This window comes from Bidens hawaiensis, unplaced genomic scaffold (assembly GCF_021521415.1).
Source record: "Bidens hawaiensis isolate Kalapana, Puna unplaced genomic scaffold, B.hawaiensis_p1.1 tig00018836_1, whole genome shotgun sequence".
Lineage (NCBI taxonomy): Eukaryota > Viridiplantae > Streptophyta > Magnoliopsida > Asterales > Asteraceae > Bidens > Bidens hawaiensis.
In genome coordinates this window covers 385,133-404,699 of record NW_027492860.1, presented here as the reverse complement: position 1 = coordinate 404,699, position 19,567 = coordinate 385,133, and the positions used below count along the sequence as shown (strand labels likewise).

General features: G+C 33.6%; 2 protein-coding genes across 2 annotated transcripts; both read left to right on the top strand.

The window, feature by feature from the left end:
- The first annotated feature begins 2,092 nt into the window (after positions 1-2,092).
- LOC143557133 (monocopper oxidase-like protein SKU5) lies at positions 2,093-9,761 on the top strand. Its single transcript, XM_077046278.1, has 9 exons — positions 2,093-2,236; positions 2,737-2,846; positions 3,459-3,729; positions 4,574-4,712; positions 5,617-5,971; positions 7,699-8,064; positions 8,145-8,223; positions 9,047-9,246; positions 9,640-9,761. The coding sequence occupies exons 1-9, from the start codon at positions 2,093-2,095 to the stop codon at positions 9,746-9,748; spliced, it is 1,773 nt and encodes a 590-aa protein (XP_076902393.1). The 3' UTR covers positions 9,749-9,761.
- Positions 9,762-13,148: 3,387 nt separating this feature from the next.
- LOC143557135 (serine carboxypeptidase 1-like) lies at positions 13,149-17,316 on the top strand. Its single transcript, XM_077046280.1, has 12 exons — positions 13,149-13,290; positions 13,838-13,983; positions 14,507-14,574; positions 14,698-14,820; positions 15,098-15,200; positions 15,275-15,312; positions 15,426-15,527; positions 16,219-16,299; positions 16,391-16,636; positions 16,774-16,839; positions 16,923-17,044; positions 17,199-17,316. The coding sequence occupies exons 1-12, from the start codon at positions 13,163-13,165 to the stop codon at positions 17,314-17,316; spliced, it is 1,341 nt and encodes a 446-aa protein (XP_076902395.1). The 5' UTR covers positions 13,149-13,162.
- Positions 17,317-19,567: the final 2,251 nt, after the last annotated feature.

The following is a 19,567-nucleotide window of genomic DNA, read 5'->3' as shown; positions in this document are numbered from 1 at the left end:
AATGTTGCACGTGAAAAGATAGTTTGATCCATTTAATTTTATCATCTTTCCTTAATTTTGCACAGTTAAAATAACATAATTTGTGACTCAAATAATATGTTTTTTTAAAAGGATGATTATATAAGAGAAGGAAACAGTATTCTTGCTGCTAATTTTAAGAAAAGGGACATGATATGTTGAAGGCTCTAGTTTTTTCTTTCTTTCTTTTCTTAACTTGATCATATTTAATTTGGACCATCATTTATCGATATACATTTTTTAATCTGCAGTAGACTAATGGTTATTATTATATTTTAAGGTCAGTTTCTTAAATTTATGTTTCTCAATAGTGCTTTTTTGATATGCTACAGGGATGTAATGTTACTGAAACTTTTGTGAACGGAACCATATTTTCTTCTACCTTTCATATATCCAGAGCTGTTGAAGGAGAAATTACAGATGAAGGTAATTAATGACATTGCTAATGTGATTGTAAAATTATAATAAATTGATTTATTTTTGTACGGTGCAAAAGTCACGAAGAGAGAAAGACAAAAGAATTAAATGGACCAAACTATCCCTCGCGTGCAACATTTAACACCAAAAGTTTACTGTGCTATCTTTTTAGACCAATGATGAAACCAAAGTTGATGGTTAGGGACCATGCATGCAAGATTTAAACATTAGGGACAATGCATAAAATTTGACTCAAACCACATGGATCATTCGTAGGATTCTCTCAAAATTCATTGACTTTAATTGAAGGTCCCCATTCTTAAATTTCAGGATGTATTGCCATTTTACTAAGTAACGCACTTTTAACTTCACCCTAAACTCAAGTTCTTGCCATATAAACATACATATGCAAAGCATAACTTGTGTATCAAACCACATATAGTCAAATGCTATATCAAATATAGTTTTGAGCATTAATTTTTGAAGTTTCTTACTTGTGAATCACTGTGACACTGTCCATTCTTTGTTGACTTCTAAGAAGTCATATGGGTCGCTAGTATGATCTTGTACACGCCTATAAATCCGTAACCCGTTTGACTTATTTTTACTATTTCAACATCTAAATATACTCTAATCATGATTCATTTGATCCCAAACAAATGAATATAATTATATAGGCCACGTATATTGCATAGGTTGGGTTGAAAGTGGCTTGGGTCGATGGTTGGCTACTTCGAACCTTTGGCGTCGATGTTATTCGCTTTGAGGATCTTGTCATTTTGCATGCACCCTCCATTTGAATAAAATTATTTGGTGTAGAAATAGAATTTTGAAGAAATGCAAGAGTTTTATAAAAAATGTAATGTAAATGTGTATTTATATGTAAAAATGGGGTATTTATTATTATTTTTAAAATGCAAATAGTAATAAATCCATTGGTAAATGGTTTGATTTCTATTCCACGCTCCGAATTCCACTACCCAGATGTCTTACTCGCATAATCTACTCGTACAAACCTGAGCGTTGTGCTATGTTAACTCACGAGCTCACAAAAGTAGGTTGTGTGCAAACGGTTCAGACCCGCAATACCCAACCCAAACCCGTTTAGTGGTATTCTCAGGACCTGAGACCCGACCCTATTGTAAATAACCTGTTTGATCGACTTGGGCCTCATAGATATGACGGGTCTCATAGGTGTTATCCGGTTTATATAAAGAGAATATGGTCAGCTTCGTGAGACCTGACCCAGACCCGTTTTAAGACCCAGGAGCTGACCCTATTGTAAATAACCAGGTTTGATCTTAGGTTTCACTTACTTGGTTTATGCTCATTCCTAGTGAGTAGAACTCCCCCATCCACAGTTTATATGATCGGGGACTAGTTAATCTTTACAATAATTTTAAAAACCTTGATACAGTCAAACTTTTAGTAATGCTACTTTTTTTAAGTGCAAGATTGGCCCTCCAGCTCAAACCAACAAGAATGGAAACTGTAAACAAGAAGACTCCACCACTTTTCCCACATTAAAAGCACCAAAATTTTCAAACTTTGTCAGCAATGGGCCCCAAAATCCTAATCCCAATTCACATCTCTCACTCATCAATCATAATTCAAACCACCACAGATCCCCATAACCCTTTCACTGATTGTTTCTGCAATGCCATCAAGATCAACATCCTGGTGGTTTTTATTATTTTCTTTTCTGGGTTTGTTACATTTTGCATTTGCAGGAGACCCTTTTGTGCATTATGACTGGACAGTATCTTACATCACAGCATCACCCCTTGGTGTTAAGCAACAGGTTTAACTTCTGTTTCTTGAATTTTTGCTGCAAGGTTTTGTCTTTTTCTTGGTTAGATCTTGGAGGTTATTATAATCAGCATATTACTGTGATTAGGGTTGTGGGGTTTCCAAGATTGACTGTGCTTGATAATTTATGAAGATCCTGCTCTGTAAAGTAATGATTCTTTTGGATGATTTATGCAATTTAATCCTTTTGAAAAAAATTATGCAATTTAATGATGTCCCATTAGAGGATTTGAGCTATAATTGAACTATAATTCAAGAAAGTAGGGTTGTTTAGTTTGGTAAAGTTTATTTGTTAAAAAAATTATTAATTTGGGCTTGCAAAGTTACTTTTTGTAATGCATAAACCTCCAAAATCATAGATCAGATTTATACTAATTATTGCGAATTAACTTCGAATGCATATTCTAGTATAAAGCCTTTAATTCATTTCAATAAACATTTCAAGATTTGTAAGCTGTAACTCATATGGTCATATCCTTGAATCTTAATTAGGTGATTGCGATAAACGGGAACTTTCCGGGCCCGATTCTTGAAGCGACAACAAACTGGAATGTTGTGGTCAATGTAAAGAACAATCTTGATGAGCCCGTGCTTCTCACATGGTACATTTTCTAGACTCAAAATTATGCCTGTAAATGAACCGAACAAACACGAACGGGGCATGCTTGTGTTTGTTTATTTAACTTTCATCAACAAACGATTGGGCACGAACAATTATATGAATGAGGTTTCCTTGTTTGTATTCGTTCTTTCAGAAATGAATGTGTTTGTGCTAGTTAGCCTAGTTTATGTTCGTTCATTAATAGTATAAATGAGCAGTTCATGAATGTATACAATGAACATAACTGAACATGAACGAACATAGATAAACGTAACTGACCAAACACCAATTAAATAGTAAACATGAAAAACTTCATAAAACTACATAGATTGTAATGGGTGATATTTTAATTTCATAAAACTAGACTACATTGTAACATATTAAACGGAAACATAAATGACTAACTTAAACAAATGTAAATTAACAAACATATAAAAACAAAAAGTTTTGTTCATGTTTGTTCATTTGATAAATAAACGAAAATAACTGAAGTTCTTGTTGAAAGGTTCACGGCCTGTTCACTGAACGTCTGGCTCGTTTACATGCCTACCTAAAAATATATTTTTGTTTATTATTATAAGTTCTCATGAAATTTCCTTTATTTTCATTATAGGAACGGGGTCCAACACCGAAAGAATTCATGGCAAGATGGCGTATTGGGGACAAATTGTCCAATTCCAGCTGGATGGAATTGGACATATGTTTTTCAAGTTAAAGATCAAATTGGCAGTTTTTTCTATTTTCCATCAACAAACTTCCAACGGGCTGCTGGCGGGTTTGGAGGAATTATTATTAATAATCGAGATGTGATTCCAGTACCGTTTGGGAATCCAGATGGAGATATCACACTCACTATTGGGGACTGGTTTGTGAAGAGCCATAAGGTTAGCATAATTCAAATCTTTATTAATTATTTGCAACAAATGTAGTTATTTGAGCGGGTCAGGCTCATAATGGGTCAAATTGGGTATGGGACAGGCCATATTGGGTTGGCTGGGAATACTTCTTTCCAAAAGTTTGTTTATAATAAGTGTGTGAATAGGCTTGTAAACGAACCGAACGAACACATTCGTTTAAGCTAACTTTAACCAAACAAACAATCGAACATGAACAATTAACCGAATGAGGTTTTCTTGTTCATGTTTGTTCGCTAAGAAAATGAGTGTTTTCGTGTTCATTTATGTTCGTTTGTTTAAAATATAAATGAATGGTTCACGAACGGAAATGAACACAAACAGACGAACATAACTGAACATGGATGAACAGACAAACATATCCGAGGAAACACCAATTAAAAGTAAATGTGAACATCAATATATTGGCCTAAAAAATAATAGATAAACAAATGTGAATGGACGAACTTAAAAAACGTAAACTAATGAACATATATTAACGTTAACCAACAAGCACAAATGAATCTAAATGAATCAATGTTCACGAACATGAATGAAGGAATATGGCATGTGTTCATGTTCGTTCGTTTATTAAATAAACGAATATAGATGAACTTCCTGTTTAACAATTCACTGAATGTACGGTTCATTTACAGGCCTATGTGTGAAATACAATTACAATAACTATATTATTGCAGTAATAATCAAAGTTATTAAACAAATCATTGGACAACTTCCAACCATTTAACCCATAAGCTGAATTGACCTGTTAAGTAAGTGGGTCGAAATTGCACACATGTAATTTGTAACACCATATATTTGAATTTATAAACAGGAGCTTAGAAAGAATGTTGAAAATGGGGTTGATCTTGGATCTCCTGATGGAATATTGTTTAATGGGCTTGGCCCGTATCGGTATGATGGTAGTAGTGTTCCTGATGGTATTGAATACCAAGTGATAAATATTGAGCCAGGTATTTTCTTGACTCAATTAATGTTTCTTTTCTTTTTTTGTAAATGGCCCGTTTGACCTGAACTCATTTTTCTCAGAATCCATATTGACCCTAACCGTTTTGACTTGTGACCCGAACTCCGCCAACCCGTCCAGTTTGCCAGGCCTAGTCTTGACTCTTGAGGTTCTTTAAGCATAAAGTTCAAAACTTTTGGGTGTTCGGATGAGCCGATGAGCGTTAATTTGATTATTTCAACTTGAAGTTACAATACTTAATTTTGGGGTGGAAAATTTGGCGGTTTGGGTGGTTTGAGTACTTGAGTGAAGGGGTCAAATGGATATTTTACTATTGTTCTCATACGGGCCAAACTGGGCTGGGTTGACATGGTAAAGTATATATATTTTTTTATAAAATTTTAGAGAGGCAAACAGCCAAACAAAGTTAAAGAGTTTATATTAAAAAATAATCTTGGTTTTTAATAGTGATTTTGGAGTTTTTATGCATTAAACATATAGTTAGGGTGACTTCTAACCCTTTTAACGCATTTGACTTGTTTCCTTTTAACCTATTTTTAGTTTCAGCGTTTTACCCATTTGACCCGTTAGATATCATATAAATCCAAATCCGTATGTTCATTAGTACTTGAGTGAAGGGGTAAACTGGATATTTTTCCTTATATGTGCCAATATGGGCCATGTTTGACTAACCCGAAAAAGGTTATAATTTTATAAATATTCAGTGAGGCGAACTGCCAAATAAAATTACAAATATTATTAAAGAATAACCTGATCTTCTAATAATGATTTAAGGGGGGTTAATGCTTAAAAAATATACAGTTTGGGTGACTTCCAACCCTTTCCACACATTTGACCTGTTTTCTTATAAGCCATTTTTTGGGTTGACCTGTTTGACTTTACTTTAACAGGAAAAACATACCGCTTTCGAGTCCACAACGTCGGCATCTCAACTAGTGTAAACTTCAGAATCCAAAACCACAATTTGCTACTTGTGGAAACCGAAGGTTCATACACATTACAACAGAATTACACCAACATGGATATTCATGTTGGCCAATCATATTCTTTCTTGGTGACAATGGATCAAACTGGAAGTAATGATTATTACATTGTTGCCACTCCTCGGTTTATCAACTCGACAAAAGCTTCAGGAGTTGCCATCTTGCATTACTCGAATTCTCAAGGGCCCGCTTCGGGCCCGCTTCCCGATATTCCTAACAAATCTGACCCGTCATTCTCAATGAATCAAGCAAGATCCATAAGGTGGGTATATTATAATTTAAAAAAGAAAAATATCATTTTTTTCCTTTCCAAGATTTTCTTGAATGCGTTGCATTAGGTGGCAAAATGGGCGGTTTGGTTTGAGTTGGGTTGATCCGAAACAATTTTGTCCAAAAAGTTTTTAACTTTATTCATATAATGTCATCAGATCAAATATGGTTGCAAAATTTATATTATTCAAGTAATAATCTGTAGTTTGAGATAAAATAGTTTCAGAGGTTATATGCATTAAACACACATTTTAGACAGCTTTTGGCCTGTTTGACGCGTTTAGGCTTGTAAACGAACCGAACAGAGCATTTTTGTGTTTTTTCGTTTAACTTTAACCAAACAAACAATCAGAAATGAAAAATTAAGCGAACGGGGTTTCTTGTTCATGTCCGTTTGTTAGAAAATGAGCTTGTTTCATGTTTTTTCATTGACAATATAAATGAACAGTTCACGAAAGTAAACAAACAAACAGATATGAATGGACATAACTGAGCTAAAACCAATTAAAATTAAATGTGAACAACAATGCATTGGACCTAATATTAAAACTATACTAAGTTGTAATGGGCCTAAAAATTTAAATGTATATTAACAAATGCAAGCGAATAAAACTCAAACCATTGTAAATGAACGAACATAAACAAACAAGGCATGTGTTCATGTTCGTTCGTTTATTAAAGGAATATTGGTTTTAAATAATCCCAACTATGGCCTATTGGTAAGTATCAGTCCCAACTTTACACTTGCCTGCTGACCGTCCCAACTATTGATGTATTTGTTTTTAACGGGCCGTGACTAACGGATGTTAACTCCGTTAGTAATTTGCTGACGTGGACCTTCTTCTCCGGCCGCATCACGCCGGAAACTTGCCGGAAACCTGTAACTCACCTCCATTCTCCCTAATATCGTCACACCGTCTCCCTCCCTCTTCAAAAGACATCGGAAATTTGAAAATGAAGTAGATTTCATCTTCTTTCATGGCCAATCCCTATATACCAAACCCGATTTTATTTTCAAAAATTTGAAATCAATGTTACACGATTTACAAAATAAGCATAGGGCTTTTGTTAAGAGGATAAAAACGAGTCGAATGATGTGTCAATTACCTCGAATGGTGCACGATTGACGAGGGTGGACTTCGCCGGAGACAACAACGGCGGCACGTCGGTTAGGTTTCGAATGAGGGGAAAGATAGAGAGAGATGGTGTAACGATATTAGAGAGAATGGAGGCGAGTTGCAGGTTTCCGGCAAGTTTCCGGCGTGATGCGGCCGGAGAAGAAGGTCCACGTCAGCAAATCACTAACGGAGTTAACATCCGTTAGTCGCGGCCCATTAAAAACAAATACATCAATAGTTGGAACGGTCAGCAGGCAAGTGTAAAGTTGGGACTGATATTTACCAATAGGTCATAGTTGGGATTATTTAAAACCAATATTCCTTTATTAAATAATGAACTTCCCGCCGAATGGTTCGCGGGCAGTTCACTAAATCTTCTATTCGTTTACAGGCCTAGACCCGTTTCCTTTTAAGCCTTTATATTTTAAGTTTGCTCGTTTGACTAGTTAGTAATTAAACATAACCCGAATTGACCCGTTTGTAACTGAGATGGGTCAAAATCACCACCTTTAATACCACTAACCACCCTTTTGTTTTCGTTTCTTTCCAAGACTTTCTTGATTTTATTATACACTTGTTTTTTTAACCTTTTTTTTTCTAGAATGAATGTTACTGCTGGTGCTGCTCGTCCAAATCCACAAGGGTCTTTCAAATACGGTGAAATCACAGTAACCGATGTATATTTGCTCGAAAATAGACCCCCTGAACTTATAAATGGAAAAAGGTGTACTACTCTTAATGGAATATCCTATTTTGCCCCATCAACACCATTGAAGCTTGCTCAACAATATAATGTTTTGGGAATATACAAGCTTGATTTCCCAAATCGACCAATGAACCGGCCCGCGGTAATTGACACATCAGTGATTAATGGTACATATAAAGGTTTTATTGAAATTATTCTCCAAAATAATGATTCTACCGTTCAGAGTTACCATTTGGATGGTTATGCATTTTTTGTAGTCGGGTATGTTTATAACTTTATATTGTTGTTTGTAATTTATTATGAGTTTATAAGATTCACAGATTTATTTGTATGAATGTTAGGATGGATTATGGAGTATGGACGGAAAATAGTAGAAGCGTTTACAATAAGTGGGATGGGGTGGCCCGCAGTACTACTCAGGTAATGGTGTTGTCTAAACGGGTCTGTTTTCTTTTTTTAGTGTTTGGTTTTCGGGTTTGATTTATCGTTACTTTACAATATTTTTTCTAATCAGTTTATGTTAATCTTGACTTTTTATTAATTGCAAGATGGGTGCCTGGGTGGGTTGTGAAACGGGTCAAAACATGTGTGAGTTAAACGAGTCGGGTCTAGTTGACTCATGAACTTAAACAAGTTGGGTTGAGTTGATTCATGAACTTGTTCTTCATATTTTTCTAAAAAAATAGTGTGCCAAGTTCATATACTAGCGTAGTATTATTCAGTAATATTCTAAATCCTCAAACAAACATGATTAAGGAGGTTGTATGAATTAGAAATAGAGTCTGGGTCACTCTAGTCTCAACCCGTTTGACCTCATCCGACCCGTTTGATCTGTTTCCCTTTCAGCTATTTTTTTTATTTGACCCATTTTATCTACAAGTAAAGTGTGTTATAATTGCCACCATTTGTGATTTTGTTGCTACTTTGGGAATTAATATGCAAGTAAATATTATCTCACCATTTGCTCCTGACTTGACTTGACTTGACTTTTCGAGTCAACTTCAGTGCTTGTTAACTTGATTTTGAAACATTAATCTATTATTCATAAAAAAGAGGAATCTTTACAAAATAAAGTTAAACGGAAACAAATCATTCATATTAGTCTCAATTCGGGATAGACTAGTTTGACCTTTTGAGACCTGAGTCAAAACTAGCACACTTGACTTGTTATATTTGCATGATCACACTCAATAATACTTTTAAGAACGAAAACTAAACTCGCAGTATTTACTTTATTCGACAGGTTTTTCCGGGTGCATGGACCGCTATTCTGGTGTATCTTGATAATGCAGGCTTATGGAACCTTAGAACACAAAACCTAGATTCATGGTACCTTGGTCAAGAAGTTTATTTGAGTGTGGTCAACCCTGAGGTTTCTGAAAAAACCGAGCTTCCTCTGCCTGAGAATACCATATACTGTGGAGTACTTTCTTCCTTACAAAAGTAAGATATTAAAACAATTATCGAGAGACAGGATGGGCGGGTCGGGCTGGTTTGCTAACGGTCAAAAAAGTACTTTTTGGGGTGTGCTGGGTTGACCCCAAACATGTTTTGCACAAAGTTTTGAACTTTTGATAAATACTTAGTGTGTCAAATATAATTGCAGTATTTAGTGTCGTTGCTACAGGCTGGGTTGGTTGACCCGAAACAATTTTTGTCTAAAATATTAAATTTTTATAAAATATTAAGTCTGTTTAATATGATTACTATATTAATATAACTTTTTTGCTAAAACATCGTAGAAGTTCATATGTATTAAAAATACAATCTTGGCAAGTTTTGACCCGCTTGACCTGTTTTTATTTAAAAACATAACTTTTTATAAATCAATTGCAGGGATCAGGCACAAAGAGTTAATTTTTCTGGGACATCTTCGGCTTGTGTTGTAATTAGAACGGTCTTTATAGCATTCATCATCACGTTTGTTGGAACTTTTATGAGATGACACATCATCAAGAATCAAGTTTTGACACATTTATAGGTAAAAATATTTTAGACCAAATTGTTCTCATGAATGCTGCTGCTAAGTGCTAATTCTGTATTCTTCACTTTAACTTAACTGTAATTAGATAATAGAAAGTTCATTTCTTGGTGAAAAGTCATTGTTGCCCTGGTAAATAGGGGTGTTTGGCATCACTATATGTTCATTGCTGCTCGGTTTGAGTCTTTTTGTGAACTGGGATTCAGCTACGTTTGTGTTTTTTACATTGTGCATTGATGCGTGTACGAATGACTTGGTTCACTTAAACGGCGTTTGAATGGTTTGCAATAGAAGATAGGATAATGAATCAAGAAAGCATAGTGCCATCAACATAAAAGAAGAAAAAGTTGATATCTTTTGGGAAAAGCAACAGTAATATTTGAATATTATTTTCTTCTAGTGAATTAGGATACAGCTTTGGTGTAAAATATCATGTTTTAAAGGTTTTCGTTTTTAGTGTGAGGGCATTTTGGTAATTGGACCTCCAATTTATTTATGTAAAATTACAAATTCATAATATTGCAAACATTAATATGTTAAAGTGTATTTACTTGACCCAACCCGAATCAGTTTGAACCCAATTTAATGGAAACCGGTTTTGACCTGATAGAACCCGTAGGTTCCAAATTGATTTATAAACCTCTCCATTGAAACCGGCTAAACCGAACCCACACAGTCAAGAACCCGAATTTGTTTTGACTTTTTGTTGACCAACCAACTGGTTTTGACTTTTCCTTGACCAACCTGAATTGGTTTTGACTTTGAAACCGGGCTGTGCACCTATAATTGTAATGAGTTATAGTTTATAAAGGACATTTCTTGTTAAAGCTTTTCTGAATGTTATGATAGCTTTCCGTGATCATAATGAGTCTGAAAATTCAATTTACAGAAGACATTTCTTAAAATTTTTTAATTATTGGGAGCATTGAACAAGTCTGTTGGTAAGGTTATGCTAGGAAATACTCCTGGGAATAACTAAACGACATCTCTCAAAATTCAGAAAGACATTTGTAATTGTTTTACACTAGAAGTTTTAAAACATATTTTTTGAAGAACTAGGTGACGATGTGTTTTCTATATTAGTTGATGAGTTTCGGGATATTGTGTGTTTTATTATAATATTGTTTTTTTATTCAGTTCCTCGCATTGACCCGAAAATTTTGAAAATTGGGACCCCATTGGCAAAAAATCATGTGCCCGTCACTGCTTATAGATGAGTGAACATGTTAATGTGCAAATTACATGTGGAAGTGCTTCAAGTATGTATTACACATGTTATGTTTATAAATATTGCATTAAAAAGTTTGTGTTTACGTTTACGTTAATATTACGTTAATATATACATGTGTGTCCGATCCATAAGCACATGTAAATGAATCCACAAAACAATTTAATAAAAAGTTATATGTTGTGCTAAAGCATTGTATAAACTTATTTTGAAATTTGAATAACATGCACTTGCTAATAAAATTGTTCAATTAAGAGCCTTGCCTGTATTTTCTGCCAATGTACTCTATCCATTTATTTGTCACAACATGCAAATGAGTCTCTAAATTTCCTCTTTATTTAGTTTTACTATAAAATAAACTATTAAAAAATAGTTGGTGGCTGCCATGGTGGTGATGGTGCTGGTGGTGCAATTTGCCACGTAAGTTTTGATTTTGCTCCATAAACATGTTTTTGACATGTATGCATGCCATGTCATCATGACACTAACAAAGTTAAGTTTTCGTTAGTCGTGGCTTGTTAGAAATAAATATGTTAAAAGATGAGACTGTCAATAACAAACTTATTAGTTAGAGGTGCTATTTGTCGGTAGCCCGTGGTTAATATTATTTAAATCTAATTTTTCAAATATTTATTTAAATTATAATTTATAATTAAATAATTAAGCTAATTTAAAATGTGAGAAAAAGACAAATGCCCATTTAATAAATCACAAATAGTAAAAATAAATGTACCAATCAAATCCCTAAAGTACTACGTATGGTATTTTGTGTGATGGTTATCTCAAATGTTTCACAATTGGATGGAGATACTTTAGTACAAATGTCGAAGGGTATACATCATTCCTCTCATGTCCTCTCATTTGTCACGTTTGCGTCACCTCGGTTTTTTTCTCTATCATTTAACTCCACCCATCAACTCCTTGTATAGGCCATGTAGGAGACCCACACTCTTTAGCCTAAGCATTTTCATGTCCGAATTCATCTTTCTTCAACCCGACAAGTTCTGACATCTTCCCCATTAGTTTGCTCCAACTTTCTTTGTATTCAGTATGTATGAGGATGGTGTCATTTCCGTTTTTCCTCCCGCGCGGACGTATTGATTCTTGGTCGGTTTCAAACTCGCCACCGGTGTTGCTGAGGTTGATTTGTGCACGGGCATCTGAGTTACACGCATAAATTTTAACTTTTAAAGCAACAACGAGTTTAAAGTCAAAATCTAGCAACCAGTACATGCCTATACCAAAAGGGATCAAAACAAACACATGTATAAACTATTCTTGTGAATTTACATCTATAACAAAAGTTATTAAAATTGTTTTACATGGGTTAATTTGTTGTCGGTTAATCGTAATATACTGTTTAGTTTGGTTAATACTTAATAAGTTCAGAATCCAAAGCATTGATTTCTGTAATAACTATAGTGAATATGGGTGGGTTAATTAACTTACTACATTAAAGTTAAACCACGTCATTTAAAAAAAAAAATCCAAAGTTATCATTTAAAATGTTTATGCGAAACTAAAATACTATACAAACCGTATTTAACATTTATATGACTAATCTTAGCCGTCTATTTTTCTCTCTCCAACCACATATGATTATACATCTGTATCCAACTTTCATTTTGCCAATTTTCTACAACGTGAAAGCTCTTTGTAACTTCTTGATTCTTTAGCTTTTTGCCCGATGCTAACAAAAGTTTTTCACATTGCTCAAAAAAGAAAGAAAACCGTTCATAACTCATGCGTTACACATACGCTTTCATCCATAATTTCATAGTCGTCTATTTTGAATTGGTGTACCCTAAAAAGACATTATTTAAATTGTTATTCAATCCTTTAGACCGTTTATTTTATTACCACAAATACAAAAACCACAAATACAAAGGAATCATAATACATTAATAGTTATGAATTTGGGCCCTAAAAGAGGGATTATCTTTGACTAAATTACAAAAAGTCTTGATGCTCTATGACTCTATATGCTTATGTTGTAAACCCATTTCTCCTTTTATCTTGACTTGCCTTGTAAGGCAACACCAAGACAAATTTCACTCTGTTTTATACTCTCACACTCTCCACACAGGTTCAAGAATCTGTCCCCCATACATTTTTCTTGAAACCCCCAAAATTATTATTTTTTTAAAAACATGTACAAGATTATTTTTTTAATTTGCATATCACATACCCTTTTCTTGGCACACTCTGCACCTGAAAATGCTGCAGTGTCTCAACTTCCCGGGTTTAATGGAACTCTGCCATCCAAACATTATGCTGGGTAATCTTGTTCTTCACTTTCTTATTGATGTTTTCATGCAAAGATTTAATTTTTATTGATTGGGTTTGTTGTAATTATGTATCATCTTTACTTTCTTGACTTTTTTGTTGATGTTTTCATGCAAAGATTTAATTTTTATTGATAGGCTTGTTGTAATTATGTATTATCTTTACTTTGTTGTTGATCATTTCATGGAAAGATTTAATTTTATTGATGGGTTTGTTGTAATCATGTATTATCTTTGCTTTGTTGTTGATTATTTCATGCAAAGATTTAATTTTTATTGCTGGGTTTGTTGTAAATTATGTAAGATCTTTACTTTGTTGTTGATGTTTTCATGCAAAGATTTAATTTTTATTTAAGGGTTTGTTGTAATTATGTATTATCTTTACTTTCTTGACTTACTTGTTGATGTTTCCATATAAAAAGATTGATTTTTATTGATGGGTCAGTTGTTATTATGTATTATCTTTGCTTAAGATACTTGTTGATGCTTTCATGAAAAGATTTTATTTTTGTTGATGGGTTTGTTGTAATGGGTTTGCAGGTATGTGACAATTGATGAAAAACATGGCAAGAAATTATATTATTATTTTGTGTTGTCTGAAAGGAACCCTTGTCAAGATCCGGTGGTTCTTTGGCTCAATGGTGGCCCTGGTTGCTCTAGTCTTGATGGGTTTGTTTATGAACATGGTATGCTTTAGTGTTATGAACTGTTTTATTTGAACTTGCATGTAATCTTGAATTGATGTACAAAGTTGACTTGATTCCAGTCAAAAGAACTTGTTTATTCGATATGCCTTTTGAAAGTGAACATTGATATTTCAAGAATCAGAATAAGATGATAAGATAACCATTAATCAGTTATAGGTTGGGTAGAACATTTTACATTTATCTAAATAATCAAATTTAATTAACCAATTTATTATAAAAATCTGATTATTTGACCCCAATCAATCACAAATTCAATATACAAGTAACTATCAGCAATTGATGGTTTTTCTATAATTCTATAATCATTTCAGAACTTCCAAATAGTTTAAGAACGTTAATAACTCTTAACAACCAATCATTTTATTTATTTTTAATATTATTTGTGGATAGTTTTCTAGCTTTGTGTATATATATATGGATATATTATATGTAAATTGTAAAGTGATTCTTTGATTATTTACCTCATCTAAGATTCTTAGAAAAAGGCGACGTTGTTTTGCAGGTCCGTTTAATTTTGAAAAAACCAGAGGCTTGCCCAAGCTTCATCTCAATCCATATACATGGACCAAGGTTTGTAATATATATATGATGATGTTTTTGAGTTGTTAAAACTAGTATGACGTGCTACTAGTAGCATAAATTTGATTATATCAAGAATAATAGTCTTGGTTGTTTTTATTTGAATTTGTTTAGGTTTCGAATGTGATATATTTGGACTCTCCTGCTGGGGTCGGAATGTCTTATTCAAGGAATAAAACCGACTATACCACCACAGATACAAAAACAGCTTCAGACTCGCACAAATTTCTCCTCGAGGTATTCTTGATAAAATAGGAACAAATAAAAGGAAACAAATTAAATGCGAAATTTAGAGATGCTAATTTTATAATCTTTAATGTGTGGATTTTTGTTTTAAAACTGATTATCAAAGTATTTGATAATCAGTTTTATTCCGGTGTTAAAGCTAAATTACTTAATTACCCTTTTTAAGCCTAATTTGAAAATATTTAAGTCCAACATAGAAAGTTTAAATGCTAAATCTTATTGTTCATTAAACATATTTACATTTTCGTTTTTGTTTTTTTTATTTTAGTGGTTTAAGATATATCCCGAATTCCTTTCGAATCCATTTTTCATTGCTGGTGAGTCGTATGCTGGAGTTTACATCCCTACATTATCGCAAGAAGTGGTGCAAGGTAAATCATCTCGTATTAAACCCGAAGAAACACACGTTTGAGAAATTACTAAAATACCCTGCTTGATATTTCAGGACTTGATGCTGGTGTAAAACCCACTCTTAACTTTAAGGTGCACCCTCATTCAGTAACTACTAGAATGATTATCTGATTATTACAACTTCAAACAATAGAGGCATGTGCATATAATATTATGTGCCTTAGTTTTAATTTATGAAAATATAGGGATACATGATCGGAAATGGAATTACGGATGAAACGTTTGATGGAAATGCACTTGTTCCGTATGTACACGGGATGGGCCTCATTTCAGAAGATCTATATCAGGTAAACTTTGACTTTTGAGGTCAAATCTGTTACTTTCCAGGTTCAACATTTCATATAGTATATTTACAATTTTGCCATCCATGTTTTCCTTTGGTAGAAAATGGTTTAGAAATAAATAAACAATATAGTTCCATATAAAGTCGAATGATTTTCGTATCAGATTTGGAAGACTTAAAAAGTCAAATAGTATATACTCGACCTCTTTGATCTTTAACTTAATCTGCTACTTTCCAAGTTAAACATTTTCATATCAATATTGTTACAAAAGTTCCATAAGGAGTCGTATGATTTTTGTCTCACATTTGAAGTTAAGAACGGGCCCGTTTGACTTAAAAAGTCAAATACTATATACTTTTTCTCTCTGTTGGATCTTTAACTTTAAAAGTCAAATCTTTTATTTTCAAGATTCTAATTTATAGGTAAAATCTGACAAATTGTTAGCTGTAACATCCATAGTGTAATATAATGTTATAAAATTTGATATGGTTAGGAAATTGTTGCACGTTGGAACTTTGACTTTCGAAGTCAAATATATTAAAAAATTTATCTTTAAGTTTCTAATTTTAAAATGCTTTCCTTATAAGTTTCAAACCCATGATAATCTTTGTAAATTTTTTTCATTAAGCTTAAAATGGTACAAACTTGAGGATTTTCATCCGTTTGAACAGAAGTTGACCATAAACACATGCAGGATGTTGTCAAAGAATGCCAAGGAAACTATTACATTCCACCAAGCGACTCTTGTCAAACCAATCTTTCAAAAGTTTATGAAGTAATCTTCCTACCATCTGTTATTTGATTAACTTGAATTTATTAAACAATATCCTTACATATATATACTGAATTTACACTTGTAAATTCAGACCATTGATGGCATAAACCTGTACAACATTTTGGAACCCTGTTATCATGGTGATAGTTCAAATGATACTAAACTTGCAAAGTCAAAGTTGCCTGCTAGCTTCAAGAAATTGGGTGAGACTGAACGACCCCTTCCGGTTCGAACCAGAATGTTTGGGCGGGCCTGGCCTTTTCGGGCCCCGGTTAAGCCTGGTTATGTGCCTTCTTGGCCCGAGCTTCTCAGCAGTGCAGTAAGAGTCACATGTACTGTAAGTCTTCTTATTTTAATTATGTTAATCGAATTGTGTTTTATTGATAACGGGTCAAATAGGTATTTACATCTTATAACTTACTTATATTTTATCTAAAAATCATCTATCTTATATCTGTATATATAAATTTGTAGGATGATGAAGTTGCAACAATATGGCTAAACAATGAAGCAGTCCGAAAGGCGATTCATGCCGACCCGGTAAGACATAATATATTTCTAATTTTGTAAAATTATACACCAATGGAATCCTTGACAAAAAATAAACTAAAATGATTACTCAGATTAGCGTGGCGGGAAATTGGGAGATATGTACTAGTAAGCTAAGCTATGGTCATGATGTTGGAAGCATGATCCCATACCATAAAACCCTAACCGCTCGTGGTTATCGGGCTCTTATTTACAGGTAGGGTTTTATATAATCATCACGAGCCGCATCAACGTTAATTGTATTAGATGTGACAAGTTCGACTTGTTTACTTATAACTAGGCTGATAATATCTGTAACGGGCCAAACAGGTAAAAAATAGTTATATGATAATAATTTTATTCACGTGCAGCGGGGATCATGATATGTGTGTTCCTTTCACTGGAACTGAAGCGTGGACACGAGCATTAGGTTACCGAGTTATTGATGAGTGGAGGAAGTGGCTGGTTGACGATCAAGTTGCGGGGTAAGTTTTTTATTTTTATATAAAAATGGTTAATTTTTTCTTTGATGTCTATATTTATGCACAAGTGTTTCTTGTGCTATGTATTTGTAGATTCTTACAAGGATATGACAAGAACCTCACCTTTCTCACTATTAAGGTATACCATGTGTTAATGTGTAGTATGGGATTGATGCTTTAAGACATGCACTTTTATGTGTTTGAAGATATTATTTTTGAAAAGAATCGGTTATAAATACGCGCACACACACACTCCATTGATTAGGCTACAATATCGTTTAAGCTATCTTGTCGTGTGTTTATTTGGATTTAATTTTATGTTAATGTTGGCGTAGGGATCAGGCCATACGGTACCAGAGTACAAGCCTAAGGAAGCGTTGGCGTTTTACAGTCGTTGGTTGGAGGGAAAGCAGATATAAGTAAAACTCATTGATAGTGCGTTAACACGATATTTATAACGTGTTACGCACTTGTTAAGTTAAGAATGATAGGAGAAAATCAGAAAATTATAAAGCAAATGTCATGGATGATGAAAATCGGCATGAAAAATATCTTGTGACATTTAGATTGTTGCCTTAATTGGTGGTGTTTGGTTCATTAAATAAAACCATACCCAATATCAAAACTATTTCTATTAAAATACCACGTACATTTTTTATTACTTTTTTTCATAACTAACTAATAACCTAACTAATTATGCTTAATTTTGCGAGTCCCATTTTTATAACTCGTTGAGGGTCCATGAGACTCTTTAGCTCTCGGGGACGACCATGCTAAGGACATTACAATCTCCCTTTGCCCAGTCCACAACGTCCTCAGATGCTCCCATCTTAAGAACGAAAAGTGAAAATTGGGATGACAAGCATAAATTTTTAACTTTCAAAGCAACGAGAAGTTCAGAGATATAATCTGTAAATTAGTACACGTGTATGCTAAAAAGGGATCGAAACACACGCATAAAATAAAATTTGTTTAAACTGTTTGCATGGCAACGTTAATTCATGGTTGGTTAATCGTAGTCTACTATATATATAGTTAATTCAGTAAATAAGTTTAGTAACTATTTAGTAATTACGGTAGTTAATTAAGTCACAACATAACCATTTCATTTGAAAAATAAATTCAATAGGATATTTTAGTTTAACTGGGTCCCTTTAAAAGTGAATTGCTTCATATTGAGGCTCTTAATAAACCGAATATCTATAAAAACCGCACTCACTAGAAGGGGCGTTTACTTGGAGGAAGACGCTTGTGCTTTATGTAGTTTTTTCCCGGAGTCATCGGTTCATCTTATGCTCACTGTCTGGTAGTAAAATGAATTTGGTCCATTGTTGGGTTAAATTACCTTCTCATTAGGTTTTGACTCGGTTATTGAGGTGTTGGAACTCCCTTATAAACACAAGAGTAGTATGGAGGAATGCCAAACAATTCAAGCAATATCTTTAGTCATGTTATGGTTGATATGGAAGGCTAGGAATGATAAGATTTTTAAATGCTTGCGGGTTTTGGTGGACAAATTGGTGGATGACATAAAGGCAACTTCGTTCGTGTGGGTGAAGCATAGAAGGCGGAAAGCGCGGTGCTTGTCTAATTTCGTAAATTTTCCTTTGTTGTCGATATATATATTTTTTTATTTTTTATTTATACCCATCTAATCTTCTTGAAACGCTCAAAATCATTATTTTTTAAAAACATGTACAAGATTATTTTTTTAATTTGCATATCACTTACCATTTTCTTGGCACACTCCGAACTTGAAAATGCTGCAGTTTCTCAAATTTCCGGGTTTAATGGAACTCTGTCATCCAAACGTTATGTTGGGTAATCTTGTTCTTCACTTTTTTGTTGATGTTTTCAAGCAAATATTTGATTTTTATTGATGGATTTGCTGTAAATTGTTATGTACTTATGTCTTATCTTTACTTTCTTGACTTGCTTGTTGATTATTTCATGAAAAGATTTGATTTTTATTGATGGGTTTGCTGTAATTATGTATTATCTTTACTTACTTGTTGACGTTTTTATGAAAAGATTTATTCGTATGAATATTAAGATGGATTATGGAGTATGGATGGAAAATAGTAGAAGCGTTTATGATAAGTGGGACGGGGTGGCCCGCAATACTACGGTAATCAGGTTGTTTAAACGGGTGTATTATCTTTTTAGAGTTTTTGGTTTTCGGGTTTGAGTTAGGGCGGTGATTATGATTACTAGCGTACTATTATTCAGTAATAATGTAAATCTTCAAACAAACGCGA

What these genes read in the sequence shown, in the direction of transcription:
- LOC143557133 (XM_077046278.1), top strand. Translation starts at nt 2,093, where the DNA reads ATGCCATCAAGATCAACATCCTGGTGGTTTTTATTATTTTCTTTTCTG. An exon ending in AGTGATAAATATTGAGCCAG is followed by an intron (nt 4,713 to 5,616) that starts GTATTTTCTTGA and finishes TTACTTTAACAG; the next exon opens with GAAAAACATACCGCTTTCGA. An exon ending in TATGCATTTTTTGTAGTCGG is followed by an intron (nt 8,065 to 8,144) that starts GTATGTTTATAA and finishes TATGAATGTTAG; the next exon opens with GATGGATTATGGAGTATGGA.
- LOC143557135 (XM_077046280.1), top strand. Translation starts at nt 13,163, where the DNA reads ATGTACAAGATTATTTTTTTAATTTGCATATCACATACCCTTTTCTTG. An exon ending in ATCCATATACATGGACCAAG is followed by an intron (nt 14,575 to 14,697) that starts GTTTGTAATATA and finishes GAATTTGTTTAG; the next exon opens with GTTTCGAATGTGATATATTT. An exon ending in ATCTTTCAAAAGTTTATGAA is followed by an intron (nt 16,300 to 16,390) that starts GTAATCTTCCTA and finishes TTGTAAATTCAG; the next exon opens with ACCATTGATGGCATAAACCT.